Source organism: Marmota flaviventris, chromosome 3 (assembly GCF_047511675.1).
Source record: "Marmota flaviventris isolate mMarFla1 chromosome 3, mMarFla1.hap1, whole genome shotgun sequence".
Classification (NCBI taxonomy): domain Eukaryota; kingdom Metazoa; phylum Chordata; class Mammalia; order Rodentia; family Sciuridae; genus Marmota; species Marmota flaviventris.
In genome coordinates this window covers 174,550,030-174,575,899 of record NC_092500.1, presented here as the reverse complement: position 1 = coordinate 174,575,899, position 25,870 = coordinate 174,550,030, and the positions used below count along the sequence as shown (strand labels likewise).

General features: G+C 47.6%; 1 protein-coding gene across 4 annotated transcripts in view; it reads left to right on the top strand.

The window, feature by feature from the left end:
• Nucleotides 1-25,870, top strand: part of Mcph1 (microcephalin 1) — a 196,829-nt gene that overhangs the window by 57,866 nt on the left and 113,093 nt on the right. For all 4 annotated transcript variants that reach the window (XM_071610633.1, XM_027922084.3, XM_027922085.2 and 1 more), the window contains 2 exons: nucleotides 8,293-8,330; nucleotides 10,700-10,862. In XM_071610633.1, the coding sequence (XP_071466734.1) occupies nucleotides 8,293-8,330; nucleotides 10,700-10,862 (201 nt within the window). The remainder of the gene's footprint in view (nucleotides 1-8,292; nucleotides 8,331-10,699; nucleotides 10,863-25,870) is intronic.

Here is a 25,870-nt window from a genome sequence, read left to right as displayed (position 1 = left end):
TGTTGCAAAGCAGAAAATCATGATGGGGAGGGCTTGGCAGAGAAGAGCTGCTCACCTCAGGTGGTCAAGAAGTTGGGGGGGGGAGCACCACAGGTCCCTAAGGACCTGCTCCTTCAAGTAGCTCCTGCCTCCTACAGCCTCCACCCTGCTCAGCTGTGAAGCCCTCGGGTTAATGCACTGATGAGGTCCAGTTTCCCAAGAGCTATCCCTGAACACTGCTGCCCTGGGGACCAGCTTTCAAGCCTTGAGCCTTTGGGAGACGTTCCAGATCCAACGCACGCCACAGTGTGATGGCAAATATGGACCATCATCTGCTGAGAGCAGTCTGGCTTAAAGGCTGTCCAGTTATGTTGTTAACCTGGTGACTTGCAGTCCAGTAACCCAGAGACTCAGCAGAAGAAACAGGAGAGACTCTTGGAAGCTCAAGGCTGTCATCTGCTGTTAGCTCTTCCTATTAACACATGTTTCTTTCTCTTGATAAATTTCTTTAATGTATGTGACAGCTGTATAAAGACAGGGATAAAGCAATAACACTACCAGCCCCCTTCATAATTAAGCCTTCTGTAAGAGCAAAGTTGGGGGAAAGATCGGTATGTTGTGTTGTTCAATACCGTAACTTCTCGTTCTTCTGGTTGTACATGATGTAGAGTTACACAGATCATGTAATCCTATGTCCTACCCTCTCTTACGTCCCCTCTGTCTAGTCCGAAGTACCTCTATCTTCCCTAGCCTGCACCCACCCCCCGCGTTGTGAATTAGCATCCACTTATCAGAAGACATTTGGCCTTTGGTTCTTTGGGATTGACTTATTTCACTTAGCTTGATATTCACCAGCTCCATTTACCAGCAAATGCCATCATTTTTTTTCCTTATGTCTGAGTAGTTTCTTATATGTATATATACCATGTTTTACTTACCCAAGCAAATGTTGAGGGGCACCTAGGGTGGTTCCTATAGCTTAGCTATTTATTGTGAATTGAGCTGCTATAAACATTGATGTGGCTGCATTACTGTAGTATGCTCATTTTTAAGTCCTTTGGATATAAACTGAGGAGTGGGATAACTGGGTCAAATGTCAAATGTGGTTCCATTTCAGGTTTTCTGAGAAATCTCCATACTGCTTTCCAGACTGGTTGCACCAATATGCACTCCCACCAGTAGTGTATGAGTGTGCCTTTTCCCCCATATCTCTGCCAACATTTATTGTTGCTTGTATGCTTGATAATGGCCATTCTCTCCCTCCCTCCCTCTCTCTCTCTCTCCGTCTCTCCCTCTCTCTCCCCCTCCCTCCCTCCCTCCCTCTCCTGAAGCTTAAGATACAGTCAGAGCCATCAGTCAGCATCAGTCTCATGTCAATCAGTTGCTTAAGCCTTTCAGCTAGTCTTTTAGAAGCCTTTACGCGCCAATCAAAAATGCATCCTGTTGTTTCTGAGACCTTCAGGGTTTCTCTCCCTCCCTCCAAAGCATCCTATAGTTGAGCAGTTCTATTTAGGGTAACTCTGTTCCACGTGGCTATTGTGACTTATGTTATTTGGGGACGGTTCACTTATTTTTTTTTTTTTTTTAACTGTTTCGAGGTGGAGGCACCTGGACTCCCTGAACTCAGATGGACCCATCTTTCCAAGCCAGTCTTAATTTCTGTCTGACCCACATAGATCTACAGCCTCTAGCAGGGTCCAGTCCTGGGCTCTGTGCAGTCCAAACGTTGCTCTCATGAACTTGTAAAACTTAAAAACACAGTATGTCGGGGTGGGAACCAAGAGGACTGACCAGCACCCCAGTTGCTGGAGGAGTCACAGACCCTAAAGGTGCTTCACTTGTTGGCTCGGTGCAGCTGCTGGCAGAATGGGCTACTTTGAATTCCATTTCTGACTCCCAAACTGTAGAAATCAAGACTTTCTTTTTCGTTATTTAATGTGGTACTTGGGATTAAACCCAGGGCCTTCTGGAGGCTGGGCAGTGCTTTACCCCAATCTATATATATAGCCCTTGTTACTAAAGCTTTCAACAAACCATGACAAAGAATAGTTTGCTGGTTGGACAGCCCTCAGAACCAGAAGGTTCAGAAAGCTCCGCTCCACAGCAGGGCAGACGGTGCTTAGGGACACAAGACCTGATTGGCTGCCCACTGGCAGCAACAAACTTGGCCGGCTGGTGCTGGGCTGGAACGCAGCTCTCCATTACAAAAGTGGACCCTGAGTTAGGCCTTCATCTAGCCCATCACATGTGGGCTCGAGGTACAAAAGCCACCTTGGGCCAAATTTAACAATTGCAAAAAATATAACTAGATTCTCTGTTTCTGCCACCAAAGAGAATAGATTTCTCTGATGCTTAAATTCACTTGTGTGGAACACCCAAACGATCAGCTCATACAAGCCAGTTTCTGCATGTCACTTTCTCCATAACTTATCCACGAAGGAAGCAAAACAAAGTTAAAGCTAGCAAAGGGGAAAGTTAAAGGTAGAGAAGGTAGAAAAATGGAATTCTCTGTTCTTCTACCACCACTGGTAGGATCCACCTCTGCAGGCAGGGAAAGCCGCGCCTGAGCTCCGCCTCCCTGCAGAGCTCCGCCTCCCTGCAGAGCTCCGCCTCCCTGCAGAGCTCCGCCTCCCTGCAGAGCTCCGCCTCCCTGCAGAGCTCCGCCTCCCTGCAGAGCTCCGCCTCCCTGCAGAGCTCCGCCTCCCTGCAGAGCTCCGCCTCCCTGCAGAGCTCCGCCTCCCTGCAGAGCTCCGCCTCCCTGCAGAGCTCTGCTCAGCGTCAGCCCAGGGGACACCTTGAAGACTGTCAGAGTGACTCCATGACTAAAATAAATACATCATAAGGATTCCACTTAATTCATTAACTTACAAGCAAACCAGAAAACCAGTTTTCTCCTGTCAAAGGAGAATCAAAAGAACACAGTGACAGAAATGCCAAAGACAAGAATTATTTGCATTACTAAGAGTTTTCTACTTAGTTGTAAATAGATCAGAAACAGTGACAGAGGGGGAACCCTACCCCTGAAGCGTGTGTGGTGAGCAGTGCTGTGTTCCAGTTTTCACCCCCAGCCCTGACTTCATAACTGTTACCTTTGGGTTCTTTTTTCAGATTTTTTCTCTTTAGTTATACATGACAGTGTATTTTGATATACATAGATAGAGTATAACTTCTATTCTTGTGGCTGTACATGATGTGGAGTTACACTGGTCATGTGTTCATATATGAACGTTATGTCCAATTTGTTCTGTTTTCCCCATTTCTATTTCCCCTCCCTCACTTTCATTCCCCTTTATCTAATTCAGTGAATGTCTATTCTATCCCCACCACACACACACACTCTCAATTGTTAGCATCTGCATATCAGAACATTTAGCCTTTGGTTTTGTGGGATTGGCTTATTTCTCTTAATATGATAGTCTCCAGTTCCATCCAATTACTGGCAAATGCCATAATTTCATTCTTAAGGCTGAGTAGTATTCCATTGTGTGTATATACCAGTTTCTTTATCCATTTGTCTGTTGAGGGGCACTTAGATTGGTTCTGTAGCTTAGCTATTGTGAATTGAGCCGCTATAAACATTGATGTAGCTGTGTTGCTGTAGTATGCTGACTTTAAATCCCGGGGTATAAACCGAGGAGTGGGATAACTGGGTCAAATGGTGATTCCATTCTAAGTTTTCTGAGGAATCTATACTGCTTTCCATGGTAGTTGCACCAATTTGCAGTCCCACCAGAAATATATGAGCATTCCTTTTCCCCATACCCTCACCAACAGTTATTATTACTTATATTCTTTTAAAATTTTTTTTAGTTGTAAGTAGACTCAGTACCTTTACTTTATTTTATGTGGTGCTGAGAATTGAACCCAGTGCCTCACGTGTGCTAGGCAAGCACTCTACCACTGAGCCCGTCTGTTACTTGTATTCTCGATAACTGCCATTCTGACTGGATTAAGATGGACTCTCAGTGTAGTTTTATTTGCATTTCTGTAATGCTAGAGATGTTGCACACTTTTTCATATATTTGTTGACCACTGTTTTTCTTCTGTGAAGGGCCTGCTCACTTCCTTTGTTGGGCTGTATTTACCATATATCTCTCCATGTCTTCATCCACCAAGCTTCTCATCTTTCAGTTTGTTTCCAAGTAGTTGCAGACATCAGTAGCTGTCATGTTCTTAGGAGCTTCGTTGGTTAGCCAGAGGAATCATTCTGCATACGTTTTCCAATCCCTTGCTCAAACTATCAGGAAGCGGATCCACGTGCTGTTACTGTAGATTGCTCTTTTTACTCACTGGCACACGGGCCAGGTCTTTTGTCACACAGCCTTGGCAAGTGCCATCTCTCTTGGCACACTCCAAGGGGGTATGAACCACACTCTGTGGGCACTTGCCTCTCAGGTCCTGTAGCTGGCCTGAGGAAAGAACCTTGGGTCTTCCAGATTTCTTTTTAGCTATCTGCAAGCCAGAGGGATGCAGAAGAACAGTATTCTTTTGTATGATCACTTTCTTACCTTCCCTCTATTTTTTCCTTCTATTTAGGGTTTGGAGTTTCTTTATAGAGATAGTTGCTCTCCCACGGCCTGGGACGTGCTGCTGTGGCTCTGGTTGACTTGGAATTGTTCAAGCTGTACTTCACCCCGGCCCTAGGGAGGTCTCAGTTTGTTTGAATGATATTAACAGATACGGCATTAGAGACTGATAGGTAATATGAAATATATGCATTGATCTGTAGAAACTGACTTTCATCTCCAGTTTTTCATTGATGCATTTATGATAAATATCTGACAAATGTTTGCTGTCCTCCAGGCCCTGCCCGGGGGGGTTGGAATGCAGCAGTGCTTTCTGTCTGAGCAAGTGCCTGCTCTCAGGAGCTCATGGGAGGGGACCTGGACATGCTGTCCTTTTTCCTGGCTTTTCTCAGCAGGTTTTCAAGGTTCATCGTGTTGGAGCACGTACCAGAGTGCCTGTGCTTCCTCAGCCTGGGTGGTTTTCCGTTGTGTGTCTGCCAGCTTTTGTTAGTCCTTCATCTGTTGAAGGATGTGGATTGAGTCCAGCTGTGACTGTCTCAGTTTGTGTGCTGGGGACTTTGTCCCCAGTACCCGGGGTGGGAGGTGGGACCTTTGTGAGGATTAGTGTGTTCATCCCTAGAGCACTTCTACTGCAGCAGTGAGCCCTTCTGCTTTCTGCCATGGGACGCCTCCCCAAGAAGAGCCCTCCAGGGCTGGCCCCCCAGTTCCAGTCTTCCGAGTCTCCAGGATTGTGTAGAATGAATTTCTCCTCTTCAGAACATGCCTGGTCTGATGTCACAGCACCACAATCAGACGAAGCCTGGTGTTCGGCCTTGGGCTGCCCCGACTGTCACTCTGGTGGAGTCACCGTTCCCTTTGTTGAATACCCAGCCCCGCAACACAGAAGGCTTCACCCACCTGCTCCTTCCCGCTGCTGTCTTCCATTCTGTTTGTGGGTGTTGTTGAATAGCCGACCTGGCGGGCCGGAGGCTGCTGTCACTGAGGTGGGATTCCAGTTCCGGGGAGAGCATGTTTTCTCGTGCTTGCTGCCCGTGTGCTTACCTTCTCTTGCCCACTTTTTAATCGGGGCTTTGGCCTTTTTTACCACAGTCCATGTGGCCAGCCCATCAGGGTGTGTCCGGCAGTGTTCGCTCCCACCCTGGGTTGCCCTTTCCCTCTCCTGGTAGACTTCTTTCCTGTGGGGCCTGCCTGGTTTTACAGGTCCCAGTCCTTCTCTGCCTGAGCTCTTGGTCCCATATTCAAGGGACCGTTGTCAGATCTAACACCATCAAGTTTTTCCTGCCTTTTCATCTAGGAATTTTATATTTTTATTCTTGAACATAGGTATTTGGTCTCTTAAGTTGATTTTTATACATGGTGTAGGGGGAAGGTCCGCCTTTCCCTTTTCCATGTGTGTGTCCAGTGTTCTGGCACCATTTGTTGAAGACACTATTGTCACCCACTTGTGTCCTTGTGAAAAGAATCCGCTGACCCAGAGGCAAGCCTTTATTTCCATGTGGTTTACCTGTCCCTATGCCTGCACCCCATAGTTCAGATATGTCGCTTTGCAGCATGGTTTTAGACTTGGGAATGTGGGTCCTCCACCTCTGCGGTTCAAGACTGCTGTTGCTGTGTGGGACTCCTGGAATCCCACAGGAGTTTGGAGGAGGCCTTTTTTCATTTCTGCAAAAACAGAGTAAAAGACCATTGGGGTTCTGATGGGACTTGGGTTGCCTCTGTGGGAGCCTCTGGGGTGTGCTGCTATCTTAACAGTGTCTTCTCACATGTGCACGTGGAACGGTTTCCTGTACTTGGGTCGACTTTACTGTGCTTCAGCAATATATTTTAATTTTCAAGGCATAAATCTTGTACCTTGGTTAAATTTATTTCCAAGTATTTTATTCTTTTTGATATTTTAAATGGAACTATTTTCTTAGTTTCCTCTTTGAATTGTTTCTCATTTATACTAATATAATTGACTTTTATGTGTTGATTTTATATCCTGCAACTTGTTGAATTATTAGTTACTGGGTTTTTTTTCTGGATTCTTCAGGGCTTTCTGCATATAAATTAATCTCATCAGTGAACAGATAGTTCTTCTTTATCTGGATCTCACTGGTTTCTTTTTCTTGCCTAATCACCCGGTGAGAGCAGAGGTTATTTTGAATGCATTAGATTTGAGATCCTTATTAGACCTCCAGGGGCACATGCCAGGAAAGGGGAATGCTCGAGTCTGGAGCACAGGGAATAGGACCCTGCTGCAGATGTGACGCTGGGAACTGCCACCAGGTTCTCTGAAGCTGGTGTGTAAACCAGAGGGCCACCACCAGGAGGGAGCTGGGGTGTAAACCAGAGAGCCACAGCAGGGGCTGGTGTGTAAACCAGAGGGCCACAGCAGGGGCTGGTGTGTAAACCAGAGGGCCGGCAGCAGGCGGGGGGGCTAGTGTGCGGTCAGGGTGAAGCACGGGGAGGAGGCCTTGTCAGTGTCCCATTGCTGGTGTCCTGGAGATGGGCACCCCCTACAAATGGAACACCACAGGTTTCTTTTGGGTGGTTCCACAGAACCATTTTGGGTGGTGCATCTCGGTGCACCTTTGATTCCTGTCTGGATGGTACTGAAGAGCAGGCCTGGGTTTCGGCCACCGGTGTTTGATAACCAGAGATGCCGTGGAAAGCCCTGGTCTCTACCTGGCCCAGGGAGCTGCATGTGGGGTTCCACGTGTGGTGTATGAAATACAGAAGAGCTAACCGTGGAATATTCCGGGAGGCTGGCAGAAGGACGGGCAGCAGTCGCCAGTCCTCGGGTCCTTCCTTTGAGTATTGTTTTGGTTCGTGCTCCCCCCACGTTCTTCCTCTGTCTCCCAGACATCAGGTCCCTCCAGGCCTGCCGTCTGTCAGCCTGTCTGTCCCTCATGTGCTGCATGCTGGCCATTCAGGACATGAGTGATGTCAGTGCCTGGCTAAGGGTCATGCCCCACAGTCGGCCACGTTGGAGGCACCTTGTGTGCACCACAGAACCCACGGGTCATGTGGATTCAGGTAAATACAAGCTATAAAACGTTCAGTAATAAATGATTCAGTGTAGTTGCAGGATATAAAATTGACACACAAAAATCAGTTGTACTTTTGTTAGTTTCCATTTTGTGTTTACTACAAAGATTAAAATGTACACCAGCAGACTCCCAGAGAGTGTGCTTTTGGCTCAATAGGTCACCAAATTGTCTGTATATATATATATATATATTATTATTATCATCATTTCTGGCTGGTACAGTTACAGATGATTCATATTTTAATATTTTCTATAGCGTTTGAGCTTTTTTATAGTAAGTGTGCATTTATTACTGAGTATTTAGTCTTCTAAGAAAACATGTACATCTCCAGTCGGTAGCAAATGCCAGCACTGTAAGCAAGGCCCGTGCTTCTCTGTGGGGACCTGCTGACCCACACCTACATCTGCAGTGCTAGTGTGGTCACCTGGGAGCCTCGGGGCAGGGGAAGCCTGCAAAGGCCATCTTCGAAGTTCTCACCACTCACAACCAGGTCTGCATGTCCATGTGGCCAGAGGCCCTCCAGCCAGTGGGTAGACACTCCTACTTCATGTCTGGATTATTTAGGATTAGTTTGGGAATAGTATCTTAATTTCTATCTTGTGGGCTGTTTCTCCCGGGAATATAGAAGGTTTTTTCTTTGATTTATGTTTTAATGTTTGTTTTAAAGTGATGTAACTTTTCAAAAAAAGTACTAAAGTTTATTTCTGTGAGAAAAACATTTTTTTTAACTTTTTTTTCTCTTTTGAAATCTCTAGCCAACAAGAACGTTAGTCATGACGAGCATGTCATCCGAGTAAGTCCTTGTTCTTTTCATAACTTTCTGTTCAATGTAAAACCTGGTCATCCTCCTTGCTTGCATACTGTAGTTCTGTGTGCTTTGGGGCAGTTACAGGTCTGTACTGTGTCACTTTTATTGGATGTAATTAATATGTGAGTTAGAAAATCATTGAAAACTAAAACTGGCTGAAGGGGAATCCATGTTTGTTCCTAGATTTAAAAAAGTTCATCACTTTCTCATTAAAGAATTTAAAAAGAAATCTATTATTTAGGCCATAGTCTTGATTTTTATTTTTGTTTTTCCTAATCCTGGAGAGCCGAGGGGTGTCCAGGCAGTGTGGGGAGTGGCCTGTCCTTGCTGTTCCTGGGCCTGCTGGGCTCCTGATGGTGTTGCCTGCCCTCCCTCCCACACAGGTTCAGTGAGTGGAGCACTTTGCTGAAAGGTCTCCAGGAGCCTGGGTAGAGCCTTCCTGAATCCGTGTCAGGCAGCCATCTTCGCATCTTGCCGAAGGGTTAATGGCTTGCTGGCCTGCGCTTATCATCTCCCTTAAACATTTAGTGCAGCAGAGAGCATCCAACAAAAACACAGGGCTGTATTCCCTGGGACAGATTGTTGAATTCCTATTTGAAGGGGAAAACAGTGTTTTTTATATACCAATCATAGGTTTTGAGGTTTTAAGACATTCACCAGAACATTCGGCATGTTGCTGAAAAATTCACTGCAGGAGAGCACATGTGTGGGCCACATTCTGAAGCAGGCTCCTTTTCCTGCCCGTGGTGTGGAAATGAAACGACTGATTCTTTAAAAACTGGTCATTATGGAGTTTGGGGGGGGGGGAGCTCGCTTTTAATTTTTGTAAATATATTATGAAATATATTGAACATTTTAAACAGTAATACAGAAGTAATATTGAATATGGGCATAATGTTTTAAAAGTCCACATTTGTTCCTAGGTTTAAAAAAAAGTTTATCATTTTCTTATTAAAACATTTAAAAAGAAAATTTTCATTTAGGCCATATTCTTGTTTTTTTTTTTTTTTTTAATCCTAGAATGCTTGTGTGCCTTAAGAAGGAGACCTGGGCAGTCTGATACTGCATGGGCTGTCCAGGTCTAAAGCTGCTTCTAGTCATTTGCACCTCTGCTGGTAGCCGGCAGACTGGCAGTGGAGAAAATCAGATATTCAGAAATGAGTTATTTAGATTACTTTAGAGGGGTTTACTTATTTTTGCTGGTAGTTTCTTTTATCTTATTTGTCCTTATTTTTTTCTATATTTAATAATTTTGACTACATTCTTAGGCACATCTTCCCTGGTGCAGATGGTGTTGGACTGGGTTCTGACCCTCTCGTCTCTGCCCTGCAGAGCCCAAGGTGTTACAGCCTTGCCTCACAGGTGAAGCACCTGATCACCAGGGGTGGACAGTGCATGGAGATCAGCTGAGATCAAGAGCCACACTCAGTGGGGGAAGCTGTGCCAGCATGGAAGACTGCCTCTGCCCCCTAGTCACCTGTGCAGAGGACAGACGCTCACTTCTTAACCTGCTGAGTGGGGCTCGGGTGGCATTTCAGGTCCTGGCATTTCCCCACGGATTCCCAAGCCGCGCTGGGAGGGGGAGAGAAGGGCACATTAGAACTGAAGGTGTTGGGAAGGTCATTGTGAGATAGGAGAGACCTGAGAGTCATTTGCTCAGGAAGTTAGAACATTTAAAAAGAAAGTTTGTAAGGCATTAAGAGATGATGATGAACAGTACTTTGTGAAAGGTGCTTTCTGTCAAATTTGCTCTAAGCTTTGATAGGATGACTTAATAAAAAGGGTTTTTTCCTCCTTTAGGAGGAAATCTGAGTTTGGCACTCAAAAAGTGTTATATTTTGGTTGAGTTTGTGGCTCAGCAGTAGAGCACTCGCCTAGCACATGCGAGGCCCTGGTTCGATCCTCAGCACCACATAAGAATAAATAATCAAATGAATGTATTGTGTCCAACTACAACTAAAAAATAAAACAAAAAAGTTATATTTTCAAAATAAGCATTTGGTGCTGACCATGCCCACATGGGATCACACATGCCCAAGAAGTGGGTAATTGGTGTGGAGGGGAGAGCTCTCGGCTGGTGTCAGGATGTTTCTGATGCTGACTCTGTCCCTCATCCACCCAGTGACCCTGTGAAAGCGCGTATGACCTTAGGGCCATTAAAACAGATGAATTGGAATTGAGATCTGAAGATTTATTTCTCTAAATCTCATTTCACTAATTTTTAAAAAAATTAAGGCATGAACACAATATCCAAAACTGGCTTAACACCTTAGCTTCCCTAATCTTCTGATTATTCAGTGTAACCACCTTGATTTATGTGCAGCAGACATTCATTTTGTGTCCTCCTTTGACAGGAAGCAGAATATCATCATCCAGGTGGTGGATAAATTGAAAGGCTTTTCCTTTGCGCCAGAGGTCTGTGAGACGACCACCCACGTGCTGGCCGGGAAGACGCTGCGCACCCTGAACATACTGCTGGGCATTGCGCGTGGCTGCTGGGTGCTCTCCTACGAGTGGGTAAGCCCTGTGCTGGAGCTGCTGCTCTTATGGGTGTTGGATGGGTTTGGTGGTGCACAGCGATGGCCCCGGGAGCCGACCAGGGCGCCCTCCAGCCAGTGCAGAGGAGGCCGTGAGGCAGGGCCACTGGAGCCCCTCAGTGGTGATGAGACCTGAACACACTTGCACTGGGAACGCCAAGCACTTACACTCAAACGAGCTTTGCTCTGTTGTTTGACCAAGAAATAATGTGACCTGTGCTAGTGACGGTTTGGAAAGCCAACAGAATCCAGCAACTGTTTTCACAGATGGACTTACTTAGGATGGAACATGTTCATTCAATCCCATTGGACACGATTGTCTTGCACACATCTATCTGTGGCATTATTTGCCCTTATTTCGGTGCATTAAGGTTACTTTTTAAAAATCATAATTTTCATAACTCATAAAGATTGAAGTGTTCTGCTCTTCCTCCTGTTTTTACTTTGACCTCAGCCTGAGGTCACTGTGGACATCCCTTTGCTGGTTCGGTACTTGTGTGTTCCGCTGTCCACCCTCCTCTGCCCCCACGGATGTTATATTAATACTTTACTCAATTAAGCCAGTGGAATTATACTGTGCACACAAACCACAGATGTGCTTTTAAGAATGGCCCTAGTTGTTTTCCTTTGTTGTAACTTGGCCCTGAAACTCTCTTAAAAGAGGTCCAAGAGCTTAGTGCTTAAAGTCACAAAGTACGAAAGGTTGGAATTCTAGAAAAATGTGCCGTTTGCGTTGGTGGCAGCTAGGGATTACCTTACCTGAGTACTAGCACAGCTTTTTGTTTGTTTTTATGAGATAGAACTTAATTCTAGTTTCAGTGCATGAATTCCCCGTTTGCTTCCAATTTAGAAAGTGTCTTCATCACTCAGCTCCTTCCTTCATGCTTCAGAGGAAAGCCATCTTCATTTTTCATGAATATACGTGTCTGAGCTGGATCCTGTACCCAGGCTATTCTTCTGAGACTTTGAGCTGTCCAGAGAAAGCAAACGAGAATTTAGCATTGGCCGTTGGCCCTGGACATCTGTAGGTCTCTGCTCAGGTCTGGCACCGATCAGTGCTTTCCACTGATTGTCCATGAAAACAGAACTGGGAGGAAATGTAGATGGTGCTGACTCTGCCTGAGTTACCTGGTCAAGGTGGGCAAGGACGTTATCAGTATTATTTGCAGTAATGGGGACAGAACCCAGGGCCTCGGGCATACTGGCAAGGACCGTGCCACTGCCCTACACCCCCAGCTGTCAAACACATTATTTAATAAACTAATGTTTGGGCTATACTCCTGCCTGGAATGAAGAACATGAAGCAGAGAAGTGAATGATGGCAGCACACGTGTAACACGAAGGAAAAGACAGAAAAAGCTGTGTTCATAGGCATCACGGCGTCCATGTGCTCAACTGCAGGAAACCTGCTGAGAGGTCTTAGAGCCAGGAACTGAGTTTAACAAGTCGTCAGGATGCAAGTCAAAATAACAAAGTGTAAGCCCATTAATGTGTGTGCAGGACCTGTATGTTGACAACAGTATAATGCTGATTTTAAAAAATCGAACATTGATAATTAAACTCCATCAAAACAGGAAAATTTCGCTCTGTGAGAAACATTAGAAAGGAACTGCAGAGGCCTTTCAATAGTACTAATATTTGCCAATCTAGTATCTGACAAAAAACTTACATCCAGAATATATAAAGAACTCTCAAAATTCAAGAATAGAGTCCAAACAAATTTTTTTAAGCAATATCTCACCAAAGATCCACAGTTGGCAAATAAGTACATGAACAGATGCCCAATACCACTAATCATTAAAGAAATGAAGAGTACAATAAGATACATTACGTGAAAAGATCACGTAGCCTCTTCAACCACTGCCTCTGGCCTGGATGCCTCCCGTCGGCATTTAATCTTGACATCATCCCTTCTACCTTAAATTTAATTTAAAAACAACTTTGCCTGGATTTCTTTACCTTCTGTGTCCCTTTCTCCTCCTCTTACATGGCAAATGTCACAAGTCCTGGTCTCCTTGTCCCCAGATCTGGCTTCCATGCAGTGATCCCATGTGGCTCTCCTGCTGTGCAGGATAGAGGGTGACCTCTATCCACTGCATCCGTTTCTTAGTTACACAGCATCACAGACGATTCATAAAGCCTATACATGAGCTGGACAGATGATAAAGCCAGCATCGTGGTCTCCCCCCACACCAGGGCAGAGCCTGTCCACGCTCTAGAAGGCTCGCGTATACTCTTCTCCACTGCCTTGAAGGGACTCTGTCTTGACTTTCATGGGGATCAAGCCTTGCTTTTAGCATTTGCAAAACATAGCTCAGTACTCCTGTTTTTCTGCTCTTTTCATGAATGCAGTCATACTGAATTTCGTTGGAGTTAGCCCAGTTGCAGAAAGGAGTCCTGTTCAGTGCGTGGTACCCATGTGAACCAGATCCTGAGGGTGGGAGGGTCCACTGCTCCCTGAGGAGGGGCAGTCCCAAATGTGGCTTCCTGTGGGCCTGCCCTTCTCCCCACAGGATCCTGGGCCTCCAGGTCTGGGCTGTGCAGTGCCCAGGGAGATCCTGTAAAGATCTGCCCCAGATCCAGACAGGGAGGGGTACATTGCTAAACATCCTGCCTCCCAAGTGACAGGATGGCTCTGCTTGTGCTGCGAGGAGGAAGAGGGGCAGAAGCGCCCCCTCCTAAGGGGGAGAGTGATAGGGACCCACTGTGTTCCACCTCTGGGGCCCTTCTCCATGGCTTGGGGGAGAGGGTTCATGCCTGTACCGAGGCTCCTGACCGTGACGTCCAGCTTCCTCTCCTAGTAAGCATATTCGCTAAGCACACGGTGTAGCAGTCCAGTCTGTCCCCAGCCCTGGACCAGTGCAGGACAGGATGCACGTGGCACCCTCCGAGCAGGAAAGGGACCTGAGCTTGTGTGTCTGACTCCTTCTAACCCACTTCGTATTTTCACATTATTGGACAGATTTATCACTTGATGTTTCAGCAGCAGTTTGTTTACTTTTATAAAGAAAAGTTGATTTTTGGCTCAAATTCAGTGTTTTAGAAAGCCGACGACAGTTATTTCTTAAGTACCCATCACAGGGCCGTGGTGTTGCCACCTTGCTGATCCTACCCGTCCACGCAGACTTGGCTGCTCCTCCTCGTCTCCCTATGGACCTCTCTCTCCCACCACTTCCAGTGACAGGCTGCCCTGGGCTTGTCCTTAGCCCCCGTCCTTGTCTTTCCCCTCTCTGGACTCACTCAGCCTAGTTCACCAGGAGTCACAAACTCAGAAGGTGTCTTCAGGAGCAGAGCAGGTGGGGGACTTCCCGGGGCGGGGCAGGGATCAGGATCAGGATCAGGAAGGCTTCTGTCTCCCTGCGGACCTTCAGTTACACAAGGAGACCCAGCTGTATCGGTGTTGTGGAAGCTCCTCCCACATGCCCTTCGTGGTGAAAACCCCAGGTCATGACTGAGGTAGCCTTTAGTGCTGGTGCTCACCTTTATAGCCACAGCACAGACGGCCTCCGGTCCCCAGGTCACTCTGACCAGCTGCTCACTGAGAAGTTTACTACGATGTCCTGTGTGCCCGTCTAAGAAGGCCTTCTGACCCCGGGAGAAAGACCTCCTTCCCCACCATCACCCCGAGTCGCCAGGCTGCTGCAGAATGCTGCCCACACCTGGTATGTGTCCAGCTGCATTGCCCCGTGTGAGCTGGCGTCCCTCTGCACGTGCTGATCTCCTCTCAGCTGTCCCTTTTCCAGAAGCCGAGGAGAGGCCCAAGGTTCCCATCAGCAGAAACTGGTGGGAGCAGTTGGTCAGGCTGTACTTGGTGCATTTTCAGTAACACTGGTCGACATTGAGGTGGTGGTTTGCGTGGTTGTCTGGTGGCTATCTGCCTGTAGATGGTAGCCACATGAGCACAAAGACCCCGTCTGGCTGCTCACCCTCTCCCCTGCTCCTGGGCGTAACACTGAGGAGAGCTGACGGCGCTCCTCTCCTGACTCACTGTGGCCAGCCGAGTTCTCTCCAGGAGGCTAAGGAAAGCCCACAGCAGTTACTTAGTCTCACCAAAGTGGAGTTTGGTGACAGTCCATCTAGGTGCCTTACACATGTGTGTCGAACCCAGCCCCCACCCACATCAGCAGGCCGCACACCCCTCCCCCAGGGGATGACACAGGATGGTCAAGTCTCCTTGATGACAGGAGCACTATGCCTCCCCATCACCACCCATCAGGAAGTAGCATATTCACAAATGTGGCTCTTATTCTGTGCCCCCCACAGTTACTAGTGCATTAATCCCATAAGAGCACTAGACCGTGGTTCATGGAGCTCGGGGTTGATAGTTTTTAGTTTATTTGAATTGTATAAGAATAAACCCTCAAAAGGTTCAGAAGGCCACCTGAACACGGAGGCAGAGCCTGAGGTGACGTGTGGACAGGCCAAGGAGCACTGAGGAGTTCCCAAGCGCAGGCTGGGGGAGAGCCCAGGGAGGTCCCCTGGGTGGGACCAGCTTGCCAGCACTTGACCTGGGACTTCCCGCCTGCCAGAAGACAGGGCAGGAGCGCGGACGAGGAAAGCCTGAGGAGGCAGCCCCCGCAGGACGGCTCGGCTGCCTTGGCCACGGGGCCTTCCATGAGAGGGCTGGCCGGGTGCAGCTGCAGGGAAGGGCAGTGCTCTGGCCTCTCGGAGGATAGCCAATCTGGCCCCCAAATGGTCCTGCAGCCCTGGGGCCCGAGAACATCCCTTGGGGAGCATGTCTAACCCAAGCAAGCTGCATGTGTGGCAGCGTGGGGTTAGTACGCCAAAGACTGCCAGTGTGTGCGACACAGCGGCCTCAGGAGCAGTAAGGCAGCCGCCTGGAATTAACCCACTTCTGCTTTACTAAGCCACTGACAAGCAGGGTCCTCCGTGGACTTGACTCCTGGCAGGCCACAAGTTTTATCTCGTGCCTCACCAGGACCCTGTTCAGAGAACCGGGAATTGTGTGTAAACGTGACACTGAGAACACACATCCACACACACGTAGACATGCACGTCGGCTCCCCACGGAGCTTCCCGCGTGTTTCTGTTCCACTATTGCTGTCATTTACAGAGTTCGGACAGCAGTGCGTTTACATCAGAGTTGTTCTGAAATAGCAGGAGCTCCTCAGAACTGTAACTCAAGACCCAGCTGTTTTAACCTTTCCAGGATGGTGACATGAAGCAGTGGAAACACTCGGCACACTGCAGGTAAGAGCCACCTGCAGCCGCTGCCAGGTTCCTGCCAGGCGCTCAATGCGCATTTGTCCCCAGGTGCAGCGGGAACGCACATGTTGAATGGCTGGGTGCTGGCGCTTGCCAGTTCTGGACTTGGTGGGATTCTCAGGCTGATAGCTCTTTGTGGGGCAGAGCCAACCTATTTGGTAGACTGCCACCTGAGGGTGAACCTGCATGGTGTCATGACAGACTGGCGAGGACTGAGAACACAGCCACTGTTACCTTCTGGCAAAAATAGCTTGCTGATTTCCCCCAAACAGGCTACTAAAATCAGTGGCCATCTGCCGTCACCACAGTTGTTATACACAAAAAGAATGCAGGATTCTTAAAATTAAAAAAATGTTCTGGACAGTGAAAGTTCTGCTGTGGACCTGCATAGCCATGGCCAGTGCTTGGGCTGTCCATCAAAGCCCATAACTGCTGCAGCCCACGAGAGAGTAAAGCCCTGGTATCTACAGCAACAGGACACACTAGCAAGGTGGATGGCGGGCTGTGTGTCTGGGCCATCCCTTAGGGGCCAAGAAAAGGGCTGAGTCCTTTCCTGGAGCTAGCTCAGCATTGTTTGGAACCACTCACCTCAAAGCCGCCCGGTAACGGACATTCCTTTCAACTTCTCTGAAACCATCAAGGGCTGTCGCTCAGGTCACTCTTAGGATCCTGAGAATGTGGTCTGGGGCCTTCACCTCCTTCTGTAAACAACTGTGGGCGTTCCCCCCTCCACTGGGCATCGCAGGTGAGCAGTACCAGTGCCTGCAAAGTCGAGAAGGACCAGTTGCACCACGGCTTCAGGTAGAACCATGCTGTGCACCTGTGTGTCGGCTGTGAATGCTGACAGGTGTGTCCCTGGCTGCATGGTATGCGTGTTGGTGCCGACAGGCTCCCGTGACTCACACCCTTCAGAAGCCGCATCCCTTTGGGTTGACCTCAGTCTTGAGTGGGGTTCATATCACCCCTACCTCTTGCACGGCCTGCCTCAGATTTTTTTTTTTTAAGAAATTGATAGTATTGGCATAATACGTTTCTTTTTTTTTTTTAAGAGAGAGAGAGGAGACATAGAATTTTTAATATTTATTTTTTTTAGTTTTTCGGCGGACACAATATCTTTGTATGTGGTGCTAAGGATCGAACCCAGGCTGCACGCATGCCAGGCGAGCGCGATACCTCTTGAGCCACATCCCCAGCCCCATAATACGTTTCTTTGAGAGAAGACAGTTGCTGTCACCATCAAGAAAGCCACTCCACATGATTTCTAGAGCTTAATGCCCAATTGGATGCTCACTTGTAACATGTGTAACTCGAGATATGAGCTTCACAGGGTGCAGTTTCCTTCAGGGTCGTGCCTCCAAGTGTTCCTATTATATACTCAGGGGATCTCGTTCACTCCGTCGTAGAAGAAATCTCCCCTCTCCCCCCGTCCTCTCTCCCCCCTTTCCCCTCTCCCCTTGTGATCCTCTTTCTTCTCACCCTGTCTCCAGTGCAGTTGGGGATTCTTAAAATATTCTCTTTGGCCAGTATCAGAAATTTGCCTCCAAGAAAAACACTACTGAGAATGTTTTTATTTCAGGGCTTGTGTAGTGTTCTCTGGAAATTTCTGTAGAGAGCGTTGTGCCCATTCTTCAAAATCTGATGGTGGTCCATGGTGAGCGAGTCATGTAAGAAGCTGTCATTTTATAACAAAATTCAGGTTGAATTTTAATCTTTTTTAAGGGCTTTGTGAGTGATTTCTTGTTCGTCGCACTTTGTTCCTCAGTGTAACTTGGTTCTCAGGAAAGACAACTCGTGCTGTTCCTGCTTCGTGACCGACTGGCCTGGCAGAGGCATAGAAACAGAAAACCGAGTCGGGAGTTGCACTGATTCCTCTTGGTGGGAGACAGGAAGTGAAGGGGCTGGGGCAGCCAGGGTGCCCCTCAGGTCCAGTCGCGTTGGCTCTGCAGGAGTGTAGAGCTGGGTCCCTCTCTCGGATGCTGTTTCCCACGCTCTGAGGACTGGCCTGCAGTTCTCTGCCTTGGCTCCCCACTGGTCCCTGAAAGGCAAGGGGAGCTTCCCGTGGCCAAGACGTCCTGCTTCCCAGTCCAAGTGGGGTGGCAGCACATGGCCAAGCCTACATTCAGGGCCCATGCTGATCTGGACACCCTGCAAGTACAGATAAATCCATCCTAAGTGCAACTACATGGTTATAAGCTAAATTAGTGCCCTGCAGAACTCTATAAACAGGTTGGCTGTCAATAGATGGCCAGGTGTCTCATAAATCAAACGGACACTATAGGGGATCAGTTGTCTCCACACAGTGTGATTCAGTTTGGGCCATGTCATGAGGGGATTCAGTAAGCATGAAGGGACATGGCTTGTGGGCGAGGAGCATAGGATCAAACGTGATCAGAGTGAACTGCGGCCCTGCCTCTCGTCACAGTGAGGCACCCTGTCATTCTGCTAAAGGTGCAGCCTTGCAGAGCTGGCCCAGTCCGTGTTCTGCTCAGCTGGTGCAGACATGAAGTCCACGGCTCCTCAGGAGGAGTCATCTCAAGGCCTTTCACTTTTTATCCTTAAATTGCTGATTAACTACTTTTTTCTCTTTTTTTTTTTTTTTGGTACAAGGCGTCGAGCCCAGGGGATACTTAACCCACAGAGCCTCTTCCTAGCCCTTCTTATTTTTGTATTTTGAGACAGGGCCTTGCTAAGTTGCTGAGGCTGGCCTTGAACTTGTGATCTTCCTGCCTAAGCCTCCCCGGCTTCTGGGATAACAGGCGGGCACCATCGTGCCCGGCAACTTCTTACACATTCTAAGAAGCACTTCTGATTGCTGGTTCTTGGCGCGTCACCTTCGCAGACAGAGTTTCGCTGCTGTTTCATGAGGTCTTCTCCAGCAGACGTGTGGCAGCCCTGGCCACCCCAGCCGGCCGGGGTCTGAGGCTCATGCTGGGAGCTTTCATGGGGTGGGTTCCAGAGTTCTTTCCCCGGCTTGGATCATGTCTTGATAAAGGAGTCACATGATGCAGAGCAGTTGTGCAACCTCCGCCCCTTTGGGTCCTTACAGAATACCTTTGCAGTGGGGAAGGACCTTGCAAGGGTGTCAGTGTTGTGTGCAGGGATGGGGACACTAGGCAGAAGTTGCTGTCTAACTTTTTACAGTCTTGGTGAAGGCATTGTCCTTAGTTGGTGAGCATGAGTAGTTAGCTCAGAGCCCCCTAATTTGTAGATTGCCATGACTGAATTGTGGACCCCCCTTGTGGACAGCCAGCCAGCCTGTGGAGCCCATCTCCTCTGGGTGTCCCTGAGCAGTGCAGGAGCACTTGCTCTGCAGTAGAGCAGGCACCGACCTGTGAGCGGGCGGTTCTTTCTGGAGTGCTCTGCTCTCCCCTGAGCTCCCTCTGTTCCTCCTGGCAAGACCCAGCGTGCTTTCCACCCCCGTGACCTCATGATTGAGGACAGATAGACACGTGATCTTCCAGGGAAGTTGAGGGTTGGTATTGCCCCCAGGAGAACGGTGGAAAGATGGAGGAAGACTGACCACTGCCCAGGATCTGTGGTGCGGAATGCCAAGGAGCTGGCCTTACTTTTTGGACAGAAGATTTCAGTCACATGAACAACAGCCACAGACTTTATTAGGAAGGAACTTCCATCATTTTCCAAGACTTACAGTAGTACTTTTTTCTTTAATGTAGCCAAGGCACTTTAAAAAAAAAAACCTACCTAATATAACCTGGCACAGAAAAGCAAGTACTGAGGCTGCAACTCTGCAAGGAAGAGAAGGACCCAAGGCCTCTGAATGTGGACACCTTTTGGAGAGGCCACCGTGGACCAGGCATGGGGCAGGAGGGTGGGGGCCATTCTGGTGCCTGCACAGTGCAGAGGCAGAGCAAGCAGCCGGGATGGTCCAGGTGAGAAACAGCCTCACTGTGCCGACGGCAGCAGAGGACGGTGTGTGGGGAGGAGAGAACATGTCTGCGTGCTTTTAGGAAGATCCAGCAGGATTTGATAGTGCGTGGCAGGTGGGAGTGGGGGAGGCAAGGCGGCTTCCACCTCTGTTCTATGAATAACTGAGGGGAGCGTGTGGAGCCCTTGACCTAAGTGGTGCTGCCAGGGGAGGGGTGTGGGCAGAGTTTGATACAATAGGACTTGTGGCTCAGGCACATTGAGTTGGAGTTCCCGTTAGACACTCAAGTTGGGATACACACGTCAGACTAAATGCATATGTAGGAGAACCGTTAGGACTGTAGAGGTGCGTTTGGGGACTGTTGGTGTGTGGCGATGTTTGCAGCCCTGGTAAGTGTAGAGTGAGCAGAGGCGCCAGGGGAGGACTGAGCCCTGGCTGTGTGCACCAGGGAGTCTGGGGAGGAGGGGGCAAGGACACCACGTTACACCCTGGCAACAGGTATTTTAACAACAACAACCGAAAAAATACACGAATACCTTATTTTACTAACAGGATTTTTCTTTCAAAATATATCTAATATGCTAAGTACACTTTATTGTGGAAGGACTTTTATTTTAATTAAATTTTACACAGTATTTTTGAGAGTGTAACTTAGAGGCAGCCGTATCTGCTTGCACATGAGAGAGAGTGTTCCAGAGATCAAAGCTGAGCCTCTTCAGCAGACACGGGTCATTTAGTAATTCAGGCCCTGTGAGGGCAGTCTTCACTTACGTGGCCCAGAACCTGGGACTGGACTTGAGACTCGGTACTTAAGTTTTAAGTGAATAAATGAGTAGGTGAGTGGTTTATTTATGTTCTAAATCTCAGAATGTCTTCTTGCCTCTAATGAATATGCATTCTACATCATTCCAAATTACAAACGTACCATGTAGTTAGTATGTTTCTTGTTAAAAGCCATTAGGGCAGAATAGCCTGCTGTGCACTCTGATTCAGAGTCAGGGAAAGGACAGACACAGCAATCCTTGTGGTTGCCAAGGTGCTGGCTGGGCCGGTGTGGTGAGAATCATTTCTGCCTTATTTTCATTCAGTGAAGTGGTGCTTCTGCTATTTATTTTAGTTACATTGGAATTTGTTATACTTATTTCTTTGTTTTCATTTTGATAAGACAAGTACGTGCTTGTGTTATTTATAAAGCTGTTTGGACTCCGCGTGTAAGTACAGTGGTGAAATGCTGGGTCACTGTGGTCGTTGCTTAGAGGGATTTAAAAAGCAGCTCTGACCCAGCAGTTAAGTCTTAGAATCTGGGAATAATCCATTTTCATTTTTGAAAACCAGAAAGGATGGGGCAAAATACAAGCAGAATTAATCTACTGAAATATCTGGATGAACAGAGCTGGACTTTATTTTATTATTTTTTTTCTTTTTGGTACCAAGGATTGAACCCAGGGGTGCTTAACCACCGAGCCACGTCCCCAGCCCTTTTTATTTTTTTGAGACAGGGTCTTGCTAAGTTGCTTTGTGCCTCACTACATTAAACTTGCAATTCTCCTGCCTCAGCCTCCCGAGGCACTGGGATTACAAGCGTGTGCCGCCACAGCTGGCTCAGAGCTGGACTTCTTGGTGATACTTTTCACACACATGTCAGCGAGTGGCTGGCTATTCCCTCACCAGCTGCCCTTTAGTCTATCAATTCGTATGTTTTGAAAATGGGAAAGAGCTCTGAACTACTTCAGTTCTCTATTGCTTAAGTTAAATAGATGTGTTTAGTTTCTTGCCACTTTTTAAGACTATAACATGAGTCATCCAGGGATGCTTCTGAAAACAGAGTCCGATTTGGGAGATGTGGTCCAGAGCTGCAGGCTCCCAGGTGGTGTGTGCACACCTGGTCCTGGGACCACACACTGCCCAAGAAGGAGCCATGGGACCAGAGCTGGTGTTTGTGTGTAGACATGGAGCTGCTTCCTGGGGCACTTGGAAAAGTTGTCAGACGTAGAGCTGCTCTGTCATTGGTTTCGTGGAATTGTGGCCTGAGCGCTTAGAGCAAATGCCTCTTGGTCACTTGATGCTTAGGAAATGATGTGTTTGGAATTTGAACTCAGATCTTCCATAGTCTGTAGCCCATATTCTTCTTCTATCTGCTTCCACAGACCTAAGTCGAGAGCACAGTTTCATCTTCCGTAGTCATTCTGAATTACTCCGCCTGTGTGTTCTCAAAGACTGATGGTAAGGGGTGGGTTTTCATGCCTGCCCTGCCATTTCTTAGCTGTTTAGCCTTGAATAAGACAGTTAAACCCCCGGCCTCAGTTTCCTTACCTGTAAGAGGGTGGGAAGATCAGCCAACCAAAGGGCCCAGTGAGCACTAAGTGCTAAATGCTATTAGCATTCAACACACATTTTTGACACCTGTCACCGATATTAAGATCATAACTTGGCTGTACCTTGCCAAGGTACATGGTGGGATTCCTTTCAGATGGCATCTCTGGGATGGGAGTAGTTACCAGGGGACAGGGCAGAGGGGAGAGTGGGAGGCCGCCATGAGTTGACGGGTGCACCGTGCTTTCCCAGCTTGATGAAAACGCTTTGAAGCTAGAAAGAGCTGGCAGCTGCACAACCTTGTGAATGTGCTAAGTGCCACTGGCTTGTGCCCTTTAGCACTATTACTTGTATGTTTGAAAATGTCGCTTAAATGAAGCAAAGTTATATGAAAACTTGCTCCACTAAGGCAAGCGTCACATCTACCAAGCACACTTATGTTTTTAAATGAAGTTCATGGAATCGCAGGAAGCATTTCTTGACGTTATGATGAGATGGGTTGGAAATGCAGAGGAATGGCTTATTTTGGAACAAACAGTATTGCCTTGAACCTTTGCCATTTTAAGCTGGTTCTTTGGAACACTGGAGCTCTTCTGTTTTCTGGCTCCAAAGTACCCACTTATTTTGTTATGAAAAAGTATACCATTTGCATCTCTTAAGTTTTTCCCCTGAAGTTCATTGCCAACTAAAAATAACTTCATTGCCACACTGTTTCCTTAACTACATGATTGCTTTTATAATGAGGGATAATGTATTTGTGTGGCAGGTTAACAAACTTGCCCTTTGTCACAAAGCTGTGACATAGTGGAGACTGGTTTACACCCAGTTGCCTGGATGCTGTGGGTTTACGCAGTGCATTATACTGTCCAGTTGGGGAAGAATCAAAAGCTTATTATCCTTTCCCCAGAAAAACAAAACTGTACATACTAGCAAATTCTTTTAAGTTGTGTTGTTTGAGAAAATCATTGTAATAAGTGAGACAATCTATAAAATCTGGTGAGGAAAATATTTATAATTGGATTTTTATATTTTGAGCTTAAACAATAAAATATTAATAAATTACTTCTGTTACTATCATAATAGAGAAGAAATCTGTAAATGCAGCATGCTGTTATACCTTTACCACCGTGGGTGGGGGAAGGACAGACAGGCAGACGGTGGCAATGGTGCCTCAGCCCTTGTCATGTTAACGGAGACAGATATGTGACAAAATGGAGAATAAAGCGGACTGTTGGACCGTGTGAAGTTAACTAGAATCCCTTGGGTTAAATCTGGGACAAATTTCTAGCTGTCATATTTGATTTTCATTCTTTAGGCTGTATCTTAGGCAACTTGAAGCCTGCCATATGCAGAAACCTTGTGGACTGTGGTCCCCCCTTGTCCCTGACCAGTTGTGTTCCCACAAGTATTCTTCATAGTTGCCAATGAATTGAACAGTCGGGCACACGGTGGCCTGGAGACTGGGCCAGACCCAGAGATGGATCATAAACTTAATGTGAGAGTGACAGGAATTTTGCTTATCAGACGTCAACGTTAACAACGTTGATTTTTCAGGGTGACCAGTAAAGCCCTCAGGTGAGTTAAACTGGTTTCATGTTACAGCTGAGTTTCTCCTACCCGAGGTGGTGAATCATCAGTGCAGTCCTCAACCTGAGAACCCCCCCAACACACACACACACACACAGACTGCTCCTCCCCTGCAGCCTCGGCCGTCTCTCTCTGCTCCTGGATAACAGAGAGCTGTCTTTCCCTACTGTCCACACTTCCCTGCCGGTTACCCAGCATGGTCATGGTTTTTTGCTTGACACTTACCTGTATGTGTAGCACACCCCCGTGTGGGTTCCGTGGGGGGATGGAGCCATTAACGTGCTGTGGCTGTCCTGCATTTCTGGTCATGTTTTTGTTTTCCGAGTTAATAACTGACAGTTATTTTGATTGCCTCATTTTCTTTGTCTCTGTTACTAATTCACTGTGAAGCACCCGAGTGACAATCTCCCCTCGAGCCTCTCAGCACATCCCAGAGCCTTTCGATGCCGCCCCACCCCACGGTGAATGCCTGGTGGCGCTGCCCTCCCACGGCGCTGCCCTCCACCTCTCCAGCAGACGTCGTCTGGCCTTCCCATGGCCATGAGCCCAGGGATTCCCTTTGTGTGGCTTGGTCTCTTCTCCTTTCTGGGGCTACTCTCAGACGGGCATCAAATCACATTTAATACAGAGGCCACTGAGAAGCAGATGGACGCGGCCGGAGTGGAGCCCAGGTCCTCTGATGTGGGTGGAGGTGTTGGGCGGGGGAGTCCGCACATTAGCATGTGTGCCTTTGTGTCTGAGCTAGAAGTCTCCCCAGAAAGGCTGTCCTCCTGCTGAGGTGTCGTTCCTGACGTGGCCAGAGCGAGGCTGGACCACAGCATGTTCCCCTGGGCTTCCCACCGCAGCCCTCGGGAAGGTCATACATTTGGGGGTTGCCTTGTTCCAGAGGAGAGTGGGGCAGGGGGTGAGAAGTCGCCCCTTTTACCTGTTCTGTGCCCCGATTTCTGCAGAGTCTAGGAACAACAGTTCTCAGACTGTGGAAATTAGCAGATGGAGATTGGGTGTTTACTGGCTCCTTCCCTCTCCGGATCTGCGCTCAGGCCTTCTCATCAGCCCCTGTTCACCCATCTGCTCTACAGCTTCCAAAATATCGTTCCATCCCGTCTTCTGTGGACTCTGCCCATCCTTTTAATTCCACCGTTTCGGTTGAGTACTGGGAGCAGGTGAAACAAAATGGTACTTCTGCTCTGCCATCCTGACTGGAGCCACTCCGCCTTCTTCCTGGTCCACCGTGTCCGCCATGCTGCTCTTCACGTGCATTGATAACTGTCCCTCTTTCTAGCCTGAGAGCGCTGCAGCCAACCTCCACCCCTGTCCACACGGAGTGACCAATGTGTGCAGAACAAGAAAGACTGTTGGTATTCTGTAGAAGTAACTGCGTAGCCAGCCCGACGTCAGGGAAAGTGACGTCTACTACTAGCTGCTCATCTGAGAATAAAGCAAGAAAATAGTTCTTATCTAAATTCATCAGCAAAACGTGAGGTTTAACAATGATAATTTTAAAATATCAAAAATTCCCTTGTCCCTTGAGTTTTCTTATTCCTGCAAGAAATTCTTGTTCCCTTGTATCTGTAGTCTTTTTAAAGTAACTGTTGGATGACACATAGTATCTTGTTCTTAAATCACTACAGAGCTGCCATCAAATGTTTGAGATTAAGTCAATATCATATATTCAATATTCTTTTCAAAAAAGAAACACCCTTGTCATGACCTAATGTGTTACAACAGGATGCTGAGTCTCGCTGTGGGTGCTGAAATACCCACCCCACTCCCCAGCCATTTAAGGCTATAATAAACGCGGGACTCGGTCCTTTGTGTTCACGCAGCCTCATTCCTCACTTTATTTAGCTTCTCAGTTATTTTTGTTTTCTCAGATATGTTATGGGAAATGTGTTGGGTCAGCCTTTTGTTTTTGAGTTCACGTGCTGCCCAACTGTGGTCTTACAAGTCGAGTTTTCTATTTTGGATACTCTACT